Genomic DNA, 20,592 nt, shown 5'->3' with positions numbered 1-20,592 from the left:
CTGGGTATATACCCCAAAACCTCAGAAACATTGATACGTGAAGACACATGTAGCCCCATGTTCATTGCAGCACTGTTCACAGTGTCCAAGACATGGAAACAACCAAAAAGCCCTTCAATAGAAGACTGGATAAAGAAGATGTGGCACATATACACTATGGAATACTACTCAGCCATAAGAAATGATGACATCAGATCATTTACAGCAAAATGGTGGGAACTTGATAACATTATACGGAGTGAAATAAGTAAATCAGAAAAAAACAAGAACTATATGATTCCATACATTGTTGGAACGTAAAAACGAGACTAAGAGACATGGACAAGAGTGTGGTGGTTACCAGGGGTGGGGGGAGGGAGGACATGGGAGGGAGGGAGGGAGAGAGTTAGGGGGAGGGGGAGGGGCACAGAGAACTAGATAGAGGGTGGTGAAGGACAATCTGACTTTGGGCGAGGGGTATGCAACATAATTTAATGACAAAATAACCTAGACATGTTTTCTTTGAATATATGTACCCTGATTTATTAATGTCATCCCATTACCATTAATAAAAATTTATTTAAAAAAAAAAAAAAAAAAAAAAAAGCAAATGTACACATTCAAAATGCAGCCCTGGCTGTTCGGTTCAGTTGGTTAGTGTCGTCCCAAAACACCAAGGTTGTGGGTTCCATCCTCAGGCAGGGCACACATAGGAAGTGAACAATAAATGCACAACTAAGTGGAACAACAAATGAATGCTTCTCTCTCTCTCTCTCTCTCTCTCTCTCTCTCTCTCTTCTGCTCTCTGTCTCTCTAAAATAAAACAATAAAATAATGTAAAAGAGCCTGACTGGGCGGTGGTGCAGTGGATAGAGCATCAGACTGGCATGCGGAAGACCCAGGTTCGAGACCCCAGAGGTTGCCAGCTTGAGTGAGGGCTCATCTGGTTTGAGCAAAAGCTCACCAGCTTGAGCCCAAGGTTGCTGGCTCCAGCAAGGGGTTACTCGGTCTGCTGAAGGCCCGTGGTCAAGGCACGTATGAGAAAGCAATCAATGAACAACTAAGGTGTTGCAATGCGCAACGAAAAACTAAGGATTGATGCTTCTCATCTCTCCGTTCCTGTCTATCCCTCTCTCTGACTCTGTCTCTGTAAAAAAAAAAAAAAAAATGTAAAAGAAAAAAATAAGAAGAATGTGCACATAGCCACTTAAAACAATGAGAACACTAAATGGTGACACCCAATCAAACTAGTCAGAGAGACAGGATGAAACAGTGGCCTGGGAAAGTCTGTCTGGCAATCAGATTCAGGCTGGTTCAATACAATGTTTTCAATAGTTGCCTACTGACTTGGAAGAGTTTATGTATCCCTGCCCAAATTGCTCTACCTCAAAGCAGTTACCTTATATCTTCAAAAAGTCTGGTTAATAAACAGGGTGTTAAAAAACAGAACTAAGTAAGGCATTAAGCTGAGACTGCCCCAGGATATTTTCTTGCTAATCTTCTTGGGCACTACCTTGGCCCTTTTATTTTTATTGTGTTTACATAGATTCTAGTGTCTCCCAGAATGCATCCTCCCCTCCCCCATATGCCACTCAACATCTCTTTTGCCTCCCTCCCAACAGCTCCCTCCCCCCTTCCCTTCAGGTTTATTCCATTCCTCAGCTCACATTGCTCCTTGGATTCCTCAAAGGAGTGAGGTCATATGATATTTTTCTTTCTCTGCCTGGCTTATTTCACTTAACATAATAGTTTCCAGGTCCATCCATGTTGTTGAAAAGGTAGTATTTCCCTCTTTTTCATGGCCCCATAGTATTTCATTGTATATATGTACCAATATTTTCTCATCCACTCGTCCACTGACGGACTGTTGGGCTGTTCCCAGATCTTCGCTATTGTGAACAGTGCTGCCATAAATGGGTGCATTTCTTTGTTTGAGTCAGTGATATGGTGTTCTTGGGATATATTCCCAAAAGTGGGATGGCTGGGTCAAAAGGCAGTTCCATTTTTAGTTTTTTGACGAATCTCCATACTGTTTTCCACAGTGGCTGTACCAGTCTGCATTCCCACCAGCAGTGCAGGAGGGTTCCCCTTTCTCCACATCCTCCCAGGGCCTATCATGTATTGTTTTGTTAATGAGCACCATTCTGACTGGTGTGAGGTGGTATCTCATTGTGGTTTTAATTTGCATTTCTCTAATGATTAGTGATGTTGAACATTTTTTCATCTGTCTATTGGCCATCTGTATGTCTTCTTTGGAGAAGTGTCTATTCATTTCTTTTGCCCATTTTTTGATTGGATTGTTTGTTTTCCTGGTGTTGAGTTTTATTGAGTTTTACAAGTTCTTCATAAATTTTGGTTATTAACCCCTTGTCAGACGTATTGTCAAATATGTTCTCCCATTGTGTGGTTTGTCCTTTTTACTCTGTTCATATTATCTTTAGCTATACAAAAGCTTTTTAGTTTGATATAGTCCCATTTGTTTATTCTCTTTTATTTCACTTGCCCATAGAGATAAATCAGCAAATACATTGCTATGAGAGATGTCGGTGAGCTTACTGCCTATGTTTTCTTCTAAAATGCTTATGGTTTCACGACTTACATTTAAATCTTTTATCCATTTTGAGTTTATTTTTGTGAATGGTATAAGTTGGTGGTCTAGTTTCATTTTTTTGCAGGTAGCTGTCCAATTTTCACAACACCATTTGTTAAAGAGACTGTCTATATTACATTGTATGCTCTTTCCTCCTTTGTCAAATATCAATTGTCCATAATGGTGTGGGTTTATTTCTGGGTTTTCTATTCTGTTCCATTGATCTATATGCCTGTTCTTATGTCAGTACCAAGCTGTTTTGAGTACAATGGCCTTGTAGTATAACTTGATATCCGGAAGTGTGATACCTTCCACTTTATTCTTCTTTTTCAAGATTGCTGAGGCTATTCGTGTTCTTTTTTGGTTCCATATAAATTTTTGGAATATATGTTCATTATCTTTAAATATGTCATTGGTATTTTAATCGGTATTGCATTGAAGTTATAAATTACTTTGGGTAATATAGACATTTTAATGATGCTTATTCTTCCTAACCATTAACATGCAATGTTTTATAATTTTCTGAGTACAAAACTTTAACCTCCTGGGTTAAATTTACTCCTAGGTATTTTATTTTTTGTTGTTGTTGCAATAGTGAAGGGGATTGTTTTCTTAATTTCTCTCTCTGACAGTTCATTGTTGGTGTATAAAAATGCCTCTGATTTCTGTGTATTAATTTTATACCCTGCTGCCTTGCTGAATTCATTTATCAGGTCCAGTAGTTTTTTGACTGAGACTTTAGGGTTTTCTATATACAATATCATATCATCTGCAAATAATGATAGTTTTACTTCTTCTTTTCCAATTTGGATGCCTTTTATTTCTTCTTGTCTGATTGCTGTGGCTAGGTCTTCCAGAATTATATTGAATAAGAGTGGAAAAAGGGGACACCCTCACCTTGTTCCTGATCTTAAGGGGATTGCTTTTAATTTTTGCTCATTAATTATGATGTTGGGCCCTGGCCGGTTGGCTCAGCGGTAGAGCGTCGGCCTGGCGTGCGGAGGACCCGGGTTCGATTCCCGGCCAGGGCACACGGGAGAGGCGCCCATTTGCTTTTCCACCCCTCCGCCGCGCTTTCCTCTCTGTCTCTCTCTTCCCCTCCCGCAGCCAAGGCTCCATTGGAGCAAAGATGGCCCGGGCGCTAGGGATGGCTCTGTGGCCTCTGCCCCAGGCGCTAGAGTGGCTCTGGTCGCAATATGGCGACGCCCAGGATGGGCAGAGCATCGCCCCCTGGTGGGCAGAGCGTCGCCCCATGGTGGGCGTGCCGGGTGGATCCCGGTCGGGCGCATGCAGGAGTCTGTCTGTCTCTCCCCGTTTCCAGCTTCAGAAAAATGAAAAAAAAAAAAAAAAAGTAAAAAAAAAAGTAATTATGATGTTGGCTGTGGGTTTGTCATAGATGGCCTTTATCATGTTGAGGTATGCTCCCTGTATTTCCACTTTACTGAGAGTTTTGATCATGAATGGGTGCTGGATTTTATCAAATGCTTTTTCTGCATCTATTGAAATTATCATGTGTTTTTTCTCCTTCCTTTTGTTTATGTGATGAATCACATTGATTGATTTGCAAATATTGTACCAGCCTTGCCTCCCAAGAATAAATTCCATTTGATCATGATGTATGATTTTTTTCATGTATTGCTGAATACGGTTTGCTAATATTTTGTTGAGGATTTTAGCATCTAAATTCATCAGAGATATTGGCCTATAATTTTCTTTCTTTGTGTTGTCTTTGCCTGGTTTTGGAATCAGAATTATGCTCGCCTCATAAAAGGAGCTTGGAAGTCTTCCTTCCTCTTGAATTTTTTGAAATAGCTTGAGAAGAATAGGAGTAAGTTCTTCTTTGAATATTTGGTAGAATTCACTAGTGAAGCCATCTGACCCAGGGCTTTTCTTGTTTGGGAGGGGTTTTTTTTGTTGTTGTTGTTGTTGTTGTTGTTTTTTGGGGGTTTTTTTTTGTATTTTTCTGAAGCTGGAAACGGGGAGAGACAGTCAGACAGACTCCCGCATGCGCCCGACCGGGATCCACCCGGCATGCCCATCAGGGGCGACGCTCTGCCCACCAGGGGCGATGCTCTGCCCCTCCGGGGCGTCGCTCTGCAGCGACCAGAGCCACTCTAGCACCTGGGGCAGAGGCCAAGGAGCCATCCCCAGCGCCCAGGCCATCTTTGCTCCAATGGAGCCTTGGCTGCGGGAGGGGAAGAGAGAGACAGAGAGGAAGGGGGGGTGGAGAAGCAAATGGGCGCTTCTCCTATGTGCCCTGGCCGGGAATCGAACCCAGATCCCTTGTTTGGGAGTTTTTTGATAACTGTTACGATCTCATTGGTTGTAATCGGTCTGTTTAGATTTTCTGATTCTTCCAGATTGAGTTTTGAAAGATTGTATGTTTCAAGGAATTTTCCATTTTACCTAGGTTGTTTAATTTTTTGGCATACAGTTCTTCATAGTATTTTCTTACAATATTTTGTATTTCTGTTGTGTCAGTTGTTATTTCTCCACTCTCATTTCTAATTTTATTTATTTGAGTCCTCTCTCTTTTTTTTCTTGGCGAGTCTCAATAAAGGTTCATCGATCTTGTTTACCTTTTCAAGGAATCAGCTCCTGGGTTCTTTGATCCTCTGTATTGTTTCTTTAGCCTCTATGTCATTTATTTCTGCTCTGATTATTATTATTTCCTTCTTTCTACTACCTCTGGGCTTTATTTGCTGTTCTTTTTCTAGCTCTTTTAGATGCAAGGTTAGGTTGTTCATTGGAGCTTTTTATAGCTTTTTAAAATATGCCTGTAGTGCTATGAACTTCCCTCTCAGTACTATTTTTGCTGTGTCCCATAAATTTTAAGTTGTTGTATGCCCATTATCATTCATTTCTAGGCCACGTTGGCTTTAGTATTGGGCATTAATATTTATTAAATATTAGCTTGGAAATATATTTGAAAACCTAACTGAGAAGAAATCTATCTTCTCTAAATTTCAGGATAAGGAAAAAGATATGTTTGGGTTTCCCACCCATCCTACAGTTCTATATCCTAGAGTGAGTGTCTCAGTACAGAAACTCACATCTTCTTTTACCCCCAAGCCCGTGAAGAAGACATTCATGGGTGTGACAGACATCCATGTGTGCACTGAGGAGTATGTGTTACTCTCAGCTGGCTGGTTAGGACTTTATTCTTATTTCTCCCACTTGAGATAAATCACTAAAATTCAAGTAAGAATGACGCTTTTATATAAAAAGTAACATATTAGTAACAAATTACTTGCCCCAAAACTTGAAAGAGATGACAATTAGTGTGTTTCACACTGTGGTTGAGAGTTGTGGATTAAGCTTCCATTTAAACACAGGCAGCAATGGGGAATCAGTAATTCCTAAGGCTTTTTTCTTTAAACAGCTGGTCAATCAACAGCTCTTTCTCATAATCAGCCTGACTCCATCTCCCCTCAGTTCCTACAATCAACGGCAGTTCTATCAGAAGGCTCTAAGCCCTCTCTGCCCAATGACCAGGATATATGAAGATAACGAGACCACAGACATTTTCTCAGCCTTTCCACACATTCCACTCAACTAACAACCCACTCTTTCTCACTCTCACATGGAATGGTATTCTTCCTCTTCTTTCTCAATATCCTGGTTTTCTTAAAATTTGAAGCTGCCCCTTATGAAGAGTTGCTTTCTTGTTAAAATGGTGTATAATCACACTTTCTACCCTAAAACCACTCTGGTTTCAACAGAAGGGATTTCCCAGGATACTTTTCTGACTGCGAGTGAAGATACTATACCCAGTTGCTTGGATCTGCAATACCCAAAGGCCAAGAGGAAACTTGAGGATTTAGCTCAGGCACTCTCTCCTCTAGGAAGCCTGCACTGATCTACCAGACCTGAGTCTCTTCTTCTATGGCAGTGGTTCTCAACCTGTGGGTCGCGACCCCAGCGGGGGTCGAATGACCAAAACACAGGGGTCACCTAAAGCCATCGGAAATACATATTTTATTTAAAAATGTATTCCCCAGGACACCAAGCACCGTGTCCTGTAAGCCACTGATGTATGCACCAACTTCTTCTATCAGAACTGGAAGGTCCTTGAAGGTAGGAACTGTGCCTTAACCATCTTTGTATTCCTGGAATCCAGCACAATTCCTGGCACATGGAGGCATTTACAGATAGTACACATGAATTAATGAATACAGCTTCACATACAAAAATGCAGAATCACTGCGCCAATTGATGGAAATCTGAGAATAAACAAGAGGCCCCACAAATTCTAGAATTTCCTCTAAACAAAAAAATCCGCAGCTTTTCAAAGAACAAATCTGCACGATGTCTGTACCATAGTAAGTAAGTTATTCTGTGTTTATGAAACTTGAAAGCAATCATTTAAAATATACACAGAAATAATTCCATGCAAGGCACTTAAGAGGAGGAAAAAATGGTTATGGGCAGGATTCCTGCAGAGACAACACAGAGGCAAGAATTCATCCCATCGGCTCAGGGAGGGGAAGGCTGCAAAGACTGATAGATACACATGGTAATTTCACCACATCTTAGCAGGAGAGGAGCTGATTAGAGAAACAACCTCTAGGAATACCCACTTCTCTCTCCTGGTAGTGCTGCTTGATGCAAACCTCTAATTTATTTCATTTTGTTGACTAATTGCATCTATGAGAATACAGCTGAACAAAGGGCTCCTGACTCCAAATCTTTGATGATCAGAAAACTGACTGTGGAAGGGTAATTCTTCTATAGGCTTAGGAATATTGAGCTAGAATACTTTTGAGAGTAATAAATATATTAACAAGAGAGAACATATTTGATATTCTAAATCCAAAGTATATGTTTTCTAATTATCACAGAAATATTTTCTTTACCTTTATGGCAAGTTTAGCATGGGTAAAAAGTAAAAAATTTCCAACAGACCCACAGATAAGACAAAGGTGTGTGAAATAAAACAGGCTATAAAACAAATTTCCACACTGCACTAAAATCTAAATCTCTCAATTAACTTAGGCATAAACGCAAATACAAAACCACAGATATCAAAGACCTAAATATAAGACCTGAAACAATAAATTACATAGAAGAAAACATAGGTACTAAACTCATGGACCTTGGTTATAAAGAGCACTTTATGAATTTGACTCCAAAGGCAAGGGAAGTGAAGGCAAAGATAAATGAATGGGACCACATCTGACTAAGAAGCTTTTGCACAGCAAAAGAAACTGACAACAAAACAAACAGCCAACTAAATGGGAGATGATATTTTCAAACAACAGCTCAGATAAGGGCCTAATATCCAAAATATACAAAAACTCACAAAACTCAACAATAAACAAGCAAATAATCCAATAAAAAAATGGGAAGAGGACATGAACAGACACTTCTCCCAGGAAGAAATACAAATGGTCAAGAGATATATGAAAAGATGCTCATCTTCATTAGTTATTAGAGAAATGCAAATCAAAACTACAATGAGATACCACCTCACGCCTGTTAGATTAGCTTTTATCAACAAGACAGGTAATAACAAATGTTGGAGAGGCTGTGGAGAAAAAGGAACCCTCATCCACTGTTGGTGGGAATGTAAAGTAGTACAACCACTATGGAAGTATGGTGGTTCCTCAAAAAATTAAAAATAGAACTACCATATGACCCAGCAATCCCTCTACTGGGAATATACCCCCATAACTCAAAAACACTGGTACGTAAAGACCCATGCAGCCCCATGTTCATTGCAGCATTGATCACAGTGCCCAAGACATGGAAACAACCAAAAAGCCCTTCAATACATGATTGGATAAAGAAGATGTGGTAGGTACATATATACTATGGAATACTACTCAGCCATAAGAAATGATGACATCAGATCATTTACAACAATAAGGATGGACCTTGATAACATTATACTGAGTGAAATAAGTAAATCAGAAAAAACTAGAACTGTATGATTCCAGACATAGGTGGGACATAAAAATGAGACTCAGAGACATGGACAAGAGTGTGGTGGTTACTGGAGTTAGGGAGGGGAAGTGAGGGGGTAGGGGGAGAGGAGGGGCACAAAGAAAACCAGATAGAAGGTGATGGAAGACTATATGACTTTGGGTGATGGGTATGCAACATAATCAAATGTCAAAGTAACCTGCAGATGTTTTCTCTGAACCTATGTACTCTGACTGATTAATGTCACCCCATTAAAATTAATTTTAAAAAAAGGAAAAATAACAAAAAAAACAAAACCACAGATGTGTTTTTTCAAACAATTACCAAGAGTTTATTTTACTGCAGGAATATCTATATTTTGAAATAACACCTCCAAAAACTCATTATTTTCTAGGAAACAGGATCTTCAGACACAGAGGGATATCTGAGGGTCTTTGCCTGAAGTAGAATACTTTCAAGAGCCTCTTTTATTTCAATTAGTTTGTAAGACTGGAACAGATTCAAGACCTTAATTAGTTGTTCCATTATAAATTCTACTCTGTTCTCCAAATTTTTTATTCCTTTTCATCTCATTTAAGAAAGAAAAAGGCAGCCCTGGCCACTTGGCTCAGTGGATAGAGTGTTGGCCTGGCATATGGACATCCTGGGTTTGATTCCTGGGTCACGGCACACAAGAGAGGTGACTATCTGCTTCTTTCCCTCATCTTTCCCCCTTTTCTCTCTCTTCCCCTCTTGCAACCAGTGGCTCAACTGGTTTGAGTGTGGCCCCAGGCACTGAGGATAGCTTGGCTGGTCCAAGTGCATTGGCCTCAGGCACTAAAAATAGTTGTTTTTTCAAGCATTGGCCCAAGACAGGAGTTGCCAGGTGGATCCCGGTCAGGGCACATGCAGGAGTCTGTCTCACTATCCCGCTTCCTATCACTTAAAAAAAAGGAAGGAAGGGAGAGAGGGAGGGAGGGAGGGAGGAAGGGAAAGAGTGAGGGAGGGAGGGAGGGAGGGAGGGAGGGAGGGAGGGAGGAAGGAAGGAAGGAAAGAAGAAAGGAAAGAAGGAAGGAAAGAAAGAGGGAAAGAGGGAAAGAGAGAAAGAAGGAAAGATGGAAAGATAGAAAGAAGGAAAGAAGGCAGGCTTTAGCAGTGAACTACCTAGCTCAGTGGTCGGTAAACTTATTAGTCAACAGAGCCAAATATCAACAGTGCAACAATTGAAATTTCTTTTGAGAGCCAAAATTTTTAAACTTAAACTATATAGGTAGGTACATTGTTATTAACTTAATTAGGGTACTCGTCAGCTGGCCCTTGCGCCTGCACTCAAGGGGCCAAAGAGCCACATGTATGTGGCTCGCGAGCCATGGTTTGCTGACCACTGACCTAGCTTATTACATTTGTCCTGGCAGATGAAGAAAGCAGAACTCAAATTCTGACTCCTTTGTTCTAAATTCTCAAATACCTGCTTAATCTGTCATTAATGACATGGCACTGGCCATGTGGCATACTGTAAATTCCTTCCAGGGTGGGAGTGGAGGGAGACATCAAAAAATAAGGGAGGCCCTGGCCGGTTGGCTCAGTGGTAGAGCATCAGCCTGGCGTGCAGGAGTCCCGGGCTTGATTCCCAGCCAGGGCACACAGGAGAAGCACCCATCTGCTTCTCCACCCCTCCCCCTCTCCTTCTTCTCTGTCTCTCTCTTCCCTTCCCACTGCCAAGGCTCCACTGGAGCAAAGTTGGCCCAGGCACTGAGGATGGCTCTATGGCCTCTGCCTCAGGTACTAGAATGGCTCTGGTTGCAACAGAGCAATGCCCCAGATGGGCAGAGCATCGCCCCCTGGTGGGCATGCCGGGTGGATCCCAGTCGGGCGCATGCAGGAGTCTGTCTGACTGCCTCCCCTTTTCCAACTTTGGAAAAATGCAAAAAAATAAAAAATAAATAAGGGAGGACTAAGATTGGCTGTAGAAAGAAGTGGTGTAAATTAACACACTTATAGGGCTGTTCATAATGATTGTGGAACTCCAACATTACAGGGCATGGAGAAGTCAAACTCAAATCATTCTGAGCAGGTGTCTGGAGACCCAGATGCTGTAGGCCTATGAGCAGCTATGGCTACCAGCTTTGGTTGATGAATAGGTGGTATTTATTCAATAGAACTGTCTAGAGATGAGAAATGGGGACTAGTGCAGACTTCAGTCCAGTGCCAAGGACAGGACGTGACTCAGACTGTCCCCAAAACACTCAAGACAGCATTTCCCTACATTCTCTTTTCTTCCCACCTCACCACAATTCAGTGCCAACTCCATGTTGTCCCTATTTGGAAAAGCGATGATAAAATCCATGAGGAAAAGTACATCACAGCATTTCATCTTCATTGACATTTTGTTCTTGGGATGGCACAAAGGGGAGACAGGATACTCTACATTTTCTGTTTTATAACAAACACTAAATAAAGAGCATTTTAAGAATAACAAAATGTATTTTCAAGTACAGTGGAAAACATTCCCCCTTTCCTTCCTCCTTCTCCGCTTAGTATGCTGGGCAATTTGATGACAGGGAACTCCACATGGCAAAGACTTACCCTCTCCATCTCCTTGAAGTCATCATCTAGCTTGGTGCCTTCAGCTCCTCCAACCTTCTCACTCACTCTCTGTGGGAAATAACCAAAAAGAAAAATTATTATAAAGTTGTTTTTTTAAAAATATGTTGTGAGTTTTAAGCACTTTCACAAACATCATCTAGTGTATCTCACCACCATTCTCTGACAGGCGGGCAGTCCCATTTTCACTGTGGTTCAGAGCCCTTTAAAAAATGTACCTCGCAGGTTTTGAAAAAAGAATCCAAATACTCTTGTCTCTTCTGATCTCAATCCTACTGCTCTTTCTATTATATAAATCATTATATAACTATATAACTATCTAATCACTAACATTTTCCTTTTGAAATTTCTGAGGACAACAGCATCATTTAATAATCATCTCCATTAGATAATAGATCTAAAATGCTACCTAGGTAGAAAATTGCTACTTCTTCAACCTATTCCCCAAGAGCTATTGAACAGATAATCACAAACATCTATCAAACTGATAGGATAAAAAAGTCAGCTCGGCTGATCTTCAGATAAAAGGACTTAAATAGTAGTCTTATAAAGCTCTCTGTAGCTGTCTAAATTCTTATATATGCAAGATAAACTATAGTGGGAAATGTTGAGGGTATTTCTGTACTTCTCAATGAATTTCCATTATTGTAGTAAGGTACCAAAAAGCTGCAAAATTAATATTGATATTTTAGGAGGAAAGGTCAGGCTTTCCTGTCCCCTCTTTTCTGTAGAGAATAAAGGGGAAGAAATGTGACCGTTTCCTAGCTTGCAGAAACATACTGGAAACTCCCTTCTACTAGCAAGCTTAAAGGGCATTTTATTAATTTGAGCTAGGCATACAGAGAGATTTTGAAAAAATGATTTTTATACTTGTGTAATTTACACCAACTCAGTATGGCTTATAGCATTGTATTGTAAATGAGGAGGGGAAGGAGATTTAGGTTGCCTCCCTTCCCCCACACCTGTAAGGAAGCAGGTAAACAGCTAGCCAGGTGCAGGGAGAGAGAGATTGAGAAAACCTTTTCCTATTTGATGAGCCATTCACAGGTATTTATCCCCTGGCGCCATGGAAACTACCCCTCCCCTCCTGAAAGCCTGTAATTAATGTATATACCTCTAAACAAAGGAATGGTAAATGAACACTAGACAATTTAGGAATATCATTTAATATGTAGAACAACACTTTTGCTATTGTGTTACCTTGTAAGTTTTGATATATAGGAATATTTTTATAAATCCTATGGACAAATGTTATAAGCTTGCTAATGAATTGTGTCCCATCCCCCTCCTCCTTTTCCCGCCAACCTGTGTGTGTGAGCAAAGGTATATAACCTGCCACTAGGGCTGTGCCTGGCGTGACACGAGTTGGGTCTGCAATGCCCCGTGTTAGCCATATGCAGCCGGCATATTTAAGAAATCTCCTCCTTTAATAAAACCCTTAAAAATTCATCTGGACTTGGTGTCTCTATGTAAACCCATGGAAGTGAGGTATGGGTACTTTACAACATTATCATACATTTTATATTCATCGATTTATACATACATGTGGCTATCATTTTCCACATTTAGAATTCATGTTCATAAAAAAATCTGATACACTATTCTAAAATAAAGATTCAGATTAAGTCTAATAAAAATTTAGAAAAATATTTTGGTTTCATCAAAAACAAGGATATTAAGTGCTAATGACACAAGAATTCCAATCCTCTTACTATGCTCTAATTATAAAGGTATTTAGATGCTTTTCAATAAGACATTACTGTACTAGAGTTATGGCACACAGATATCAAAGTATGATTTTTCATTTCCTTTAATAGTCAGTGGGTTGAGGGTCTTTGCAAGGATCACTACCATGGCTGGACCTGTAGCAATCTCAGTAACAACCTGGGCATGCCAGTAAGCTTGGCTTACCTCCTTCTAAAAGGGACTGTGGATGCACAGCTCTGTCTTCTGGCCATGAAAATTCTGATATCCCTTGTTGGGGGCTAAGGTGCATTTCTTATCCTCTCTTTCTCTCTGTCTTTAACTCCTGCTTTCTTTAAACAGAAAAACCTTTAGAAGAGATCACTCTCGGAGAAACTAAGAGTATGAATTCTATTGCCACTCTGGCCCTGTATACAAGATCCCACTCATTTCACCACAGTACCAATAATACAAAGACTATGCTGGAAGGCCATGGCACGGACTGGTTCCTCTACTCTTGGTTAAGTACACAGGGTTCTTATGAAAATTAAATGACATAATAAATGTAAGAACCTGTGTCTAAACCTACAAGAAATGCAGTATATCCTAGTTCTCTTTTCTCACCTATCAACACCCTTTAATATCTGCTTACAGTACCCTGGTTTCTCTCAGCCATTTAGTTATTTAACTCTTATTTCATATCTTGAGAAGAATCTAGCAATTTTCATTAACATAATACAATCTTAGGTAGATAAAGGTCAACTATTAAAAATAAAAGGTTAGTACAAACAATATTCATATCTTTCATTTGTATAGCTGACTCAATACTTTCACTTGCAATTTTTCATCTGTATGTATATCACAAGTACTATGAAAAACCAGTATTATTACTATGGTTCAGATGATTAAACTGAGAACTGAATAATTTAAATTGCCTGTCCATGGTATAGACTTTTAGCTCTAAGGAGGTGGAACCAGGACCTGAAAACGCCATCTCCCCAAGCTAAACCCTGGGTGTCACATCCCACACCACCACTCTGAAGAGCTGTCCGTGGTACTGGCCTTCTCCAACTGAAGTTCCATTACATTCAGATGGCCAGAGGTAGACACAGCACATCAACCCTTGGTCCTTACCATTAGCTATCAACATTTAACCTGTGTTCTGGTTTACAATGTCAACAGTATGAACAGACCCAGGCTTCATCTGGCAGTACTACCACCTAATCTGAAGCCTGTACCAACTGAGACCTGACCCAGCAGTCAGCCAGCTTCTTGGCCTACTTTCTTAAAGCTGTTTACCAAACTGGGGCTGCCATAGAATTCAGTTTATAACCTTCTGGTGGGAGTTGCATGCCAGTGACTTGACTTGCATACTCAGGTTTTAGTTACAGAAAATCAAGAGAAATTATCAAATGTTTTCTGCCACCAAACCAATTTTTACTATGACTTTTTACACTGATTCCTTTCCTTTTACTTTGCTCAGTGATGTTTTAGCTCATACTGCCACCCGTCTTGTTTTATTCATGAAGTATGCAGTTTTTTAGTTAAATTTGGGCTGGGAAAGAAATCTAGTCAAACTAGTCATAGTAAAGAATTATATGTTACCCAACCCCAAATTAACTGTCCCTTTGATCTACCTGACTGGCTATAATGTCAGGGAGTTCATTATATCCCATTGGTCCCAGTCTGGTTAGAAGATCACTATCAATAGACCTCTCCCATGACTTATGAATGAGATTTAATTTTTTTGCAAAATTGTCACAAAAATACACAACTGAGAAATGTCTCCATTTGTGCTAACATTAGAGAATCTTGTGAACCTTGGGTTAATCACATTTTGACCATCTCTAAGAAATAAAATCTGGCCCTTATCAAAATCACAGGGCTTTATCTCATTTCAGTTCCACATTGCTCATCAGAGAGTGATTTTAATTTCCCCACTTTTTTTATTCAATAACCACAGTTGCTGACTCACTATATCAAACAGATTACCAAATGGGATTACTTTGTCCATTAATAATTTAGAACTAATCCTGGTAACTCACACTGAGGCCAACTTATTGGCTTTAACTATTTAGTTTAAGTAGTGTGTGTGTGTGTGTGTGTGTGTGTGTGTGTGTGTGTATGAAAGAGAGAGAGAGAGCAAGAGAAAGGGAATGAGAATATAAATCTTTCTCTTCTTAACAAAAGCTGACATTTGAGCTGCTGAGAGAAAAAGTTCAGCAAACATAGTGATTGAGGCTAACAGATACTGGAACCAACTTGATTGGCTGGCTGATATAAAAATTTCTTATCTAATTAGATTCTTGGGAAAATAAGGGTATGCAACATGACATCTACACTGTTCTCTGGGCTGCTGTTTTTTCAAGTCACAAGGAATCTAAATATATTAAGGCACTGAATTAAACAATGGGCTGAATAACAACTGACTCATTCCTTAAGAGTATGCCAGAATTTTCTCCTCCTGTCCTTTAAATAACATTACTAAAACTTCTATCCATAGGAGTCAAGGTAAAGAATACAGATTTTTCTAAGCCCATCTGGCCAAAATGAGTTTTGTTTTCCCTACCCAGTGCCATTTATTTAAGAATAGTTTTGCCCTATTTTCCAGTGAAGTGATTCCTGAAATCAAGATTTCATATATTATATATTTTCTGTTGCTGTTCAGTATACTTTGGCTACAATGCTTGCCTTTTGAGAAATTGAGCCCCTGTTTAAATGAAAATCAGCAAGTTATTTGAATTTAAAAAAACACAAATAAACTAATATTCCCTCTGTACCACCTAAAAAAAAAACCCCTCTACTCAAATTCCTTAATTTTACCCACTTAGCACAACAACGAGAGTTTATGCTTCTAATTTTATCTTCGCTTACACTCTCCCTGTATTCTACATTCCAACCAACCCCCAAATCTCATCTTTCTCTACCTTATTCTTCATTGTATTGCTCACAACAGGCACTCAGTAAAGATTTGTGGAACTGAATCACCATGTACTTTCGTAAATATTAATGTTAAGATGACTGAGAGGAGGCATAAAGTGAGGCTCATCACCTCACTCTGGGATGGTCTTTTAAAAGGCAGAACTTTCCCCAAAACAGAACATAAATAATACAACCAACTGATGTTTTAAATTAAGAAAATTAATTCTAAGTCAGCAATGGTGTTACCTCATGCTATTTTTCTCTATATACAAAATTAGAAAGATGTCAAAGGGAAGCAGTAGCAACAGACAGTGTTTAAAAAATGAGCACGGCTGACCAGAGGGTGCCGCACTGCTCTCCCGCAAGGACTCAGCCTGCCCCTCATCAGCTGTCGCCTCTAGGCGAAAGGCACTCCATCCTCAGGTACAGCTCTGATTCTTCTCTGCACTGCATTTCATTTATTAAACACTGAAGGGCCAACGACCATTTCTTCAACTGCCTTTTGTGAAGGTCTCCTTAAAAATCACACCATCAGAAAAATTCAAGACTTGAGACCAAATTCATTCAGACCCCACAACCTGCAAGGCTCTTCACCTCCTGGCTTCCCGGATTTTGTCCAGCTTTATATCTACACACAGCTAGGTTTCCTCACCATCCTCCAAATGTGGTGACTCCCTCTGCCTGGGACCCGGACCTGCTAGCATAGTTAGCTAGTTAGTATTAAAGAAAGGGAGCAAGTTGAATCAGCTATTAAGACTAATCTACTAGGAAGCTGAATCAGATATCGGGCCTGCTTCACTAGGAAGTTGCAGCATTCATAAGTTCTCCAGGAAACTGCTGCATCACGACCTAATGATCCTCAAAGAAGGCAGGAAGAATTGTTATGTCATCACAAAGGGAGGAATAAAAATAGCAGGAGAAATTCCTCTGCTGGGTACACTGAGGGAGATAAGCACACGTCCAGTAGAAACTAAGATGATGACCACAGGGGAGGAGCCTCGCCTGGGAAAAGGACCTGATTGGATAAGGGATACAGAACTCCAGGAAATCTAGGAAATGGATTGGTTAAGGGGAGGATCCAACACAGGCCTATGAAGGATTGGGAAGTTGATTCCTAAGTTTGAAAAAGCACCTGGTCCTTCCGAAGCCCCAGATAATATAATCAGAGCCTAACAAAAGCTCTCACTCTCTAGCTCTACTGTCCAGTAACAGGCACACATCCCCTTGAGCTTGCCTGTCTCTCTCCACCACAGCCTGTCCCCATCCATAGCAGTTGAGCCCCCAACCCTGCATGCAGGAGGGGGCACCTCCTGCAGCCACTGCCAAGCCCTGCTGTGTTGTATGCCACTTGTGTGAACAGCTCTGCTCCCCTTTCTCTCCTCTGCCCCACCCCCCACGATAGCATGCTCACTTCCTGGGAGTTGCTTCTGACAATGGCACATGCTATCATGGCCACTGCTGCCCAGCCTGGGGCCTGGCAATATGGGAGTCACCAACAGGCAGGAGTGCCCAGCTGCCACGCTCTGCTGCCTTGGCACCCCAGGGTTCCGAATTCCCCCAGCAATCCTCATTAATGCTCTACAGGTATATGATAAGTAAAAAGCCTCAGATGCAGGTACTCACAGAAATGGGAAGGTTTATATTAAACTAATTGGGAAGTAGTGATATTAAAAGAACCTCCACAAGAAAAAAACTAGTGTTGGGATTGAGCGAATATTTGTTAATCCCTCCCATACCTTTTGTACTTTCTTAAACCCAGGGGTGCCTAGCAAATTATGATCTTGGTAGAGAAGGCCAGACTCATAAGACAAGCTTTATTTTTTCCACCAAAGACAGTGGAGGTACTACGCACCCTTGCTATAGACATGATGGTGAAGACCTCCGGAAAAGCTAGCTAAGGCCAGAGGCTATCAAAATGGCCCATGCAGAGTTAAGTAAACCCAACTACCAGGGCCTGATCACCACTGTAAATGTTTATAAGGCTCCACACCCGGACATACTGTGTTCAATCTTCTTTGGGAAAGTTTCTACCCCCTGCCAGGGGAGGGAGGAGGCACAGGCTGTGGGACAAATGCCAGGGTGGGCACGGGCAGGAATGGGCCTTGGGACGCCAACAGCCGGCAAAGAAGCAGTCACAAGCCATCCCGGGTTTTGGTCTTGTGACATGGGGCTAGGGAGCACCGAGGACACTCATGCCCCCCTCGGCTACCTGATTTCCTCCTCTTCCACAAGGAAGAAAGTCTCTCTCCCTAAAGACAACAGGCAATACCGCCTCCATCCACAGAGCTCAGGAGATCTCTTTTGGGGTACATACTCACCAACTGGCAACTATAACTCTGGGCCTCTCATGGAAAGAGCTTACAGATCATTGGCTTTATAAAACCAAAGCCTATACCTTTGAAATGCAAATACCTGGTCTTCAAGAACTCTTGTCTGAGTCATCTTTTAAAATGCAAATATCTAGGAAATAAATCTGATCAAGAGAGAAAAACTTAGTCATTGAGCAAACCCATTTAATTTATTTCAGCTGTTCCTTTCTAAATCAGTGAGTTTGCTTTATAATACCTGTCTCATAGAAGTATGTCTCAGAAGTATAAGTGTGTCTGCCAATAAAAGAGCCCATGTTTCTAGAAGTTACACAATGTGTTTGCCAATATAAAGAGTGCTAATTGCCTACCTTGTAGCTGTCAAATTCAGAGTAGGAGTTCGGTCCTTTTCACTGTGTCAAAAGGACAAGAATTTCCCTTTTGCTGTATATTTTTAAACCTACTTGATCGCTTCAGAAGATGGCAATTCTAATTAGTGAGTCATGGCAATATGTTTGTTTGCATAAATTCAATGAGAATCTGTTTTCTTTATAGTTGGACACATAAGGCCAGTGTCCAATGGTGGTTTTACTGACCAGGACTTTTGACTGGAATGTCATGTCTGAGAGAGACATGCCTTGACTCTAGATGTCACCAGAAAGCCTTAAGGAATTAAGATTGACTTTCAAAGCTGGTAAGAGCCCATCTGAGAAATAGCCTGGTACCCTACTTATTCATGTGGTTTGTGGCTCTCTTTCCGGGCAAGGAACAATGAATGCTTTCCCAAAAGAGGCAAAAAAGGAACCTCAGGACATTTTGGGGGGACTTCAAGAACTTGCAGTATTTACCCAGACCTATAAGTGTTACAGGCTAAAAGCCTGAGGGAAATGGTGTGGCTGGGCTTCTTCACCAGAAGAGTCTAATTAAAGCTCAATCTGGAAATTCCTTATGAGATTCTAACAAAGCAGATTTAAAAGAGCCTATTATATGATCAATGGCTATTTTTGTGTTTATACAAATAATCAGGCCAAATAAAAACTAGACTCAATGCATTTTCTTTATTGAAAATTAGATTGATTTTAGGAACAGAAATTATGTTTCAATGGAAATCACAACACCCAGTTGTGGATATTAGACTCTAGTCCAGTTAATTGCCTTCAAAGTTTTCTTTTTCACTTATAGAGTGAACTGGTTCCTGAATTCTTCTAGTGTTCTTCAACCCGCCCACACTAATGTTTCATATTTGCTCCTATCCTTTGACTAGAAATTGTTGAGAACTAAAACGTTTTTTTCTAAAGCTGTGTACACCTTACAGAATTTACCTAAGCACCTGATGACATCACCAGATATGTTCAAATTGCAGACGAGGAGAATCTATCAGATTGTCACTGCTTGTTTTCATTCCAGCAAAAGCCTTGTATCTGGAAGTTTTCTCAACTGACGGCCTTAGAGACTCAAACTGGTTTATGATTTGCTGTGTTCATTAACCTCTGTTTCTTTTCCTTCTGTTTTCAGAAGTTATATGCCTATGACTTTATTTACCTGACTGCTTATTTACCTAGTCCTCATTTTTGAAGCCCATCTACACTGTCGTCTGCTGAAATGAGCCTCAATGGTTCAGCTGGACTGATTTGTTGTCAGGATTAGATGGCTAAATTAGTGAAATATGGAGCGGTCTATCGGCTTCGTTTGAAACTACTTTCCCCTTTCTGCCCAAGTGGTTCAGACAGAAAAGGCCTGCTTCATGGGGAAATCTTAACTTGTTCCTCTCAGCTTAATCTGAATTGAGTATTGTAAACAGGAGGTCTTCGGACAGGCATGACACACATTTGTCGAGGAAAGCCACTCCTCCAACCTAATCTGGGACACTGTAAAGTTAGTCCCTCCCTCTAGCATTTGGTTTTTACTTCTTACCAGACCTTTAGTTGCTATAATTCTCCTCATTTTTGGGCAAAGTCTTTTAACCTTGTCAAATATGTTACATCTAGAATACAACAGACATGCCAGCTTGTCCCATAATGCCGTCCTTGACATCATGTATGCCACTTACCAAGGACAGCACCAAACTGACCTGGACTTTGCAAAATCCCTCCTCTCCCTCCTATAGAAGGCTCCCCTTCCCTTCTACTTCTTTCTTCCTTTGACAGATAAAAAGACTCTGTGCCTAGGGATAGGCAGGACTATGCCCCTTGATAGCAAGAAGGAGCTACAAAAGATGAGACCGTCATCCATCTACCCTTGCAAGATTATTAAGGTAGTGACACAGTGGACAGATCATCGGCCTGGGACACTGAGGGCCCAGGTTCAAAATCAAGGTCACTGGTTTGAGCGTGGGATCACAGACATGACCCCATGGTCGCTGGCTTGAAGCCAAAGGTTGCTGGCTTGAGTACAAGGTCACTGGCTTGAGCAAGAGGTCACTGGCTTGGCTGGAATCCCCCGGCCAAGGTACATATGAGAAAGCAATCAATGAACAACTAAAGTACTGCAACTATGAGTTGATGCCTCTCATCTCTCCTTCTTGGATTGGATAAGGGACACAGAAACCTGAAAAATCTAGAAAATGGATTGCTTAGGAGGACTCAACACAGAATCACAAAAGAT

At 40.8% G+C, this 20,592-nt stretch overlaps 1 protein-coding gene across 2 annotated transcripts in view; it reads right to left on the bottom strand.

Moving 5' to 3' along the window:
- SH3GL2 (SH3 domain containing GRB2 like 2, endophilin A1) overlaps window positions 1-20,592 on the bottom strand; it is a 263,678-nt gene that overhangs the window by 55,048 nt on the left and 188,038 nt on the right. For both annotated transcript variants that reach the window (XM_066368229.1, XM_066368228.1), the window contains exon 2: window positions 11,060-11,128. In XM_066368229.1, coding sequence (XP_066224326.1) covers window positions 11,060-11,128 — 69 coding nt within the window. The remainder of the gene's footprint in view (window positions 1-11,059; window positions 11,129-20,592) is intronic.

Source organism: Saccopteryx leptura, chromosome 2, assembly GCF_036850995.1.
Source record: "Saccopteryx leptura isolate mSacLep1 chromosome 2, mSacLep1_pri_phased_curated, whole genome shotgun sequence".
Classification (NCBI taxonomy): domain Eukaryota; kingdom Metazoa; phylum Chordata; class Mammalia; order Chiroptera; family Emballonuridae; genus Saccopteryx; species Saccopteryx leptura.
Note: the sequence above shows the minus strand (reverse complement) of the source record. Positions and strands in the feature narration are given on the sequence as shown.